This window comes from Lycium ferocissimum, chromosome 10, assembly GCF_029784015.1.
Source record: "Lycium ferocissimum isolate CSIRO_LF1 chromosome 10, AGI_CSIRO_Lferr_CH_V1, whole genome shotgun sequence".
NCBI classification, from domain to species: Eukaryota; Viridiplantae; Streptophyta; class Magnoliopsida; order Solanales; family Solanaceae; genus Lycium; species Lycium ferocissimum.
The window spans coordinates 21702951-21707982 of NC_081351.1; the positions used below are offsets into that span (position 1 = coordinate 21702951).

The 5032-nt window shown below is 33.9% G+C and overlaps 1 protein-coding gene across 1 annotated transcript; it reads left to right on the forward strand.

Annotated features, from left to right (window-relative positions):
• The first annotated feature begins 687 nt into the window (after nt 1-687).
• On the forward strand, nt 688-2231 carry LOC132032806 (E3 ubiquitin-protein ligase PUB23-like). The gene has a single exon (XM_059422545.1). The coding sequence runs from the start codon at nt 862-864 to the stop codon at nt 2062-2064; it is 1203 nt and encodes a 400-aa protein (XP_059278528.1). The 5' UTR covers nt 688-861; the 3' UTR covers nt 2065-2231.
• Nucleotides 2232-5032: the final 2801 nt, after the last annotated feature.

The following is a 5032-nucleotide window of genomic DNA, read 5'->3' on the forward strand; positions in this document are numbered from 1 at the left end:
AAGGAAGTAAAAACTCAGAAGCTAAAAAGAAAAGAATTGGTTTTAAGGTCTATTTTTTACAAGATATAGTTTTATTTTGATTTTTATAATTATTTGTTGTTTTTTTAGTCACGATTATCTTATTAAAGAAAATCAGAGACTATTTTCCGTTTTTTATGGTCAACAAGCTGAACAACCTCTCTAGCCAAAAAGGTGATACTACATATTTTTATTGAAATTATATAGTATGTTGTTATTACTTTTTTATATTTGAAATAGTTTTTCTTGAAATTTTTTTATAGCTTAAATGACCTATATTTATAATCACGTAAATTAAATGTATGAAATCTATCAACATAATGTCTTTTTTAATTTCATGCTCAATTAAATTACGTTACACAGATGAGAGTAGTTGTCTTTGTCGGCAAAGTGTCGCTCTCTTACACTAAAAAAACACGAGTTATTATACAGAGAAGAAAACTAAATATGTATTTTGATTTTTTCTAGAGAGAGAAAGTCAAAATGTGTTCTCTTTTTCTACGTACATGCACTTGGCCAGTTGGCCAATATACATTATGGATTATTTCCTCGAGCTCTTAAAAGTATATTAAATTATAAAACAGTCTTTGTCCTATTTAATTTAACGTGTTTTCACTTTAAAAATCTCTATTTTCCGACTCGTATATAAAACCAGAACCAAACCCTCTCATTCTTCAAACCAATTCACTACTTATCTTCTCTCTAAGTCTCAACAAAGCTTCAACTAATTATTCTTCATCTACTTAAAAGAGACCACTGGTTGATTCTCATATATATATTTGCATCTTTCTTGGATTCTCGGATTCTCCTTCTTTGAATCTTGAAGTTTCCCAAAATAAACAAATGGAAGAAATTCAAGTACCTCCTTATTTTATTTGTCCAATTTCTCTAGAGATGATGAAAGACCCCGTTACGATCTCAACCGGAATAACATATGATCGAGAAAACATCGAAAAATGGATATTTTCCAACAAGAATAACACTTGCCCGGCCACCAAACAGTCCCTCACAGGCATAGAGTTGACCCCAAACGTCACTCTCCGACGATTAATCCAATCGTGGTGCACTCTCAACGCTTCCCATGGTATCGAACGGTTCCCTACTCCGAGGCCTCCGGTCAACAAACCCCAAATCATAAAGCTCCTCAAAGAAGCGAAATCGTCTAAAATGCAAATGAAATCCCTCAAGACCCTAAAATCCATCGCCTCTGAGAACGACGCTAACAAACGCTGCATGGAATCTGCGGGAGCAACAGAGTTTTTGGCTTCTATTATAAATAATACGAATGAAGTGTCAGACGAAGAGGGCTTTACTAGTACTCAAGACGAAGCACTAAGCATCCTTTACCAACTCAAATTATCCGAACATGGATTGAGGTCACTCATCACGAGTGGAAGCAGCGAGTTCATCGAGTCATTGACACGTGTCATGCAACGAGGGAGCTACGAGTCTAGGGCTTACGCGGTGATGCTAATGAAAGACATGTTCGAAGCATCCACACCAACTCTAATTTTTAGCTTGAAGCAAGAATTCTTCATCCAAGTGGTTCAAGTCTTGAGGGATGAGATCTCTCAAAAGGCGACTAAAGCATCATTGCAAGTTCTAGTGCACACGTGTCCGTTTGGGAGGAACAAAGTGAAAGCAGCTGAGGCAGGAGCTGTTAGGGTTTTGGTGGATCTTCTACTCGATTCATCGGAGAAAAGGGCTTGTGAATTGATGCTAATTTTGCTGGATCAAATTTGTCAGAGTGCCGAAGGGAGAGCTGAACTATTGAAGCATGCCGGAGGATTAGCCATACTTTCCAAGAAAATCCTTAGGGTTTCTAAAGTGGGGAGTGAAAGGGCTATCAAGATTTTGCATTCAATCTCAAAGTTTTCAGCAACACCAAGTGTTGTTCAAGAGATGTTGAGTTTGGGTGTGGTGGCAAAGCTTTGTTTGGTGCTTCAAGTTGATTGTGGAAGTAAGGCTAAGGATAGAGCTAGAGAAATTCTCAAATTTCATGCAAAGGCATGGAGGAGTTCTCCTTGTATACCTATGAATTTATAATCTTCGTATCCATTTTAAGAATTAGGCTCAAAAGAGCAAACAATTGTTAGATAGAAATAGTAAACACAAGAACAAAAAATACAGTGGATTGATTTTTGTGTACATAATTTATTCTTTTCAGAAAAATAGAAAAAAAGGGACAAAATAGTCCATGAATTTAATGTTCATATCCATCTTCAACTTTTGTTCGTTGCTATATATTCATCAAGACACTTTTTTTTTCTTTAATGATTTTTGGTATCCCTGCCCATTGATTTTATTTCTGTATATCGCTCTAATGAAAAAGGAAAAAAAAAAAGGGAAATAAGAAATAAAACGGAGCCAAAAAAAGATAATATACTACTACTATTTAATTTTATGTGATTTAGGGTTTTCTTCATTTATTATTTATTTTCCGAAGGCAGGTAGTATACATTAATACACTTATTCACGTACTTATATTCTTAACCAACCACCAATATTCATATTTTCACACGGAAAGTGATCTTCCATTATTTAATAAAGTCTCTGAGTTCCTTCGCACTACTTATTTGACTCTCTTTCTCGTGTTCTACGTACTATTAGAATAAATTATACTATTTTCTATTTTATATTGTCTTTTTGTTGTGACGACATAGGAGAATTTCCAAGAAAATGCCACGCGGAGCTTGTCACGAAATATATCGCTATCTGACTTCTTACGGTAAGACAATGCACTAGTGAGCACCAGTGTGGTGTTTACCTTGTAGACAATGAATAGCTAGGGTTTAATTATGAAAATTGTAATTCATGAGGTGTAGTTTTAATGTTTCAAATCGTTAGTTAATCAGAGCTCTCTATAAAAAGTTATGATTTTTTTAATCAAAAGGTTGCAGGAGCTGAGCTTGAGTATCAGCTACTCCCTCCAAATTTTGTATTTGTCTTAAAACCCCATTAAATATGCACACATTATTAATTCAGAATTCAGTAACTTTATAAAATTAGAATTCAATTCTCATAAACCGTAACTCTTGACTCCGCCTATAAAGGGTGGCAGTGAAGTCTAACCCATAATGTTTCCCGTCGCGGTTTTATCTAGGAACAATATTAAGCACATCTCACAAATCATGTATGAAATTCGTTAGACGCATATAAAAACGCAATATTGAAGTCCCGGGAATAAAGAAATTTCAAATAAAGAGCATTTTCTTCGTAAATTAGTCGTGTGACGAAACTTTAGATTAGTCCAACTAATTATTCCGGAAATCAAATAATTAACCGAAGTTATAATTCTCAATCCATTTCCGTTTTAAGACAGGGACATACATAGTCAAAATTCTGAAACTAGAACTCCCGCCACACAGCATTAATTTGAAAGCATAATAATTAGGCAGATAACTCGTGGAGAGGACGACGTGAACTTTTCCCAAACAAGATAATTAATGCAATGTATCTAAAGTAAATGAGCCTTTATTATTTGAAACTTTTTTTTACACATTTTAAGATTTGTGGACAGATATAAGTACAACAAGTCTACTGAAAGAAAGTAAGCATCAAGATTCAAGTGGTTGAGCTTTGAATGTCATTATATTGGACATTTGGACCTTAAATCTTAGCCGCTAATTTGATGATCCTGAATTCTCCAGACGACTTTCGAAATATAATGTATATATATTTGTGTGAACTTACTTGACTTTTCTAATTAATTGAAGCCATCATTATTGGATAATTTGACTGTTGGATATATACTGTGTGCTCATTATATTTCAACTTGGACCATTTTGGCAATTTTTTGAGTAATTTGCAATACATAGATAAATCTTATCGTTTTGACTAAAGGGGGGAAAATATGGGAATTAGAAAGAGGAAAATTATACTTCTATTTTGTTTTTGCTTCTTTTAATGGATATAACTCTAAAGAAACACAACTTAGACAAGAACAATTGCGTTAAAACAAAAAGCCAAAAAAAGGCTGTATGTCAAACTCACTTGTTTGTGATCTTCTCAAGTGTTTGTTAAAGGATCACCTTATACAAGGAAAACGGCCTCTAAGGAAGGGAAATCTGGTCCCTAAAATTCCAAATCTAATACTAAAAGGGAAAACTACGACGGGAAAATACTAGTCGCCACCTGTCGTAATAGCCTCCGCCGCTAAAGGCCAACAACGACGGGTTCAAAAATCTGGTCGCAAAAAGTTTTTTGGGACGGGGTATATATATATCTCGTCGTTAAATCCTTTTAGAGACTAGATATCTCGTCCCTAATGGACGATTAATATCAAGGGAAATAAATATTTCCTAGTCGTTAAACCTTTTTAGCGACCAGCCGTTACTAGTCCTAGATTACCTTTAGAGACAAGCATTGCTGGTCCTTATTTAGCTTATTGTACTACTTATAACGAGCATATTTTTGGTCTCTTGCTAACCAAGTTTAGTCCCTAAAGCTCGATATCCAAAAAAAAAAAAAAAATTATCAATCAATATCACATTGCTATTGAAAAATCTTGATATAAAAAGTTTATATATATATATATATATATATATATATATATATATATAGAGAGAGAGAGAGAGAGAGAGAGAGAGAGTTATATTAATTACAATAAAATGGTTAACATCCCCTGATGTTAGTTTCAATATTTGCTCGACACCTTAACAAAAAAAACATTGCTAACAACCCGAGCTAGACTATGATATCAAGTTTTACATAACATTCCTAGCAAGATAATAATGAGTTTGTGCATCTTCTAAACTTGCATCTTGACTTGTAACTTTAATCTTCAAAACCTGTAAGTACAAAATTTTGAAAAGACTGAATAACTATTTGTAAGATAATGTATGTAAATGTTTCACTAGTAGTGGTTATACCGCTTACCCCAAAAGCAATCTAAATTCATTAGGTGTAATCCAACAACATCATCAAGCCTGCATGAGTATAAGAAAAATTAATTAGAAAAGCTCCGGGATGCATTAACCAAGAATCCAAAATCTATTTTAAAAATGCAACTAAA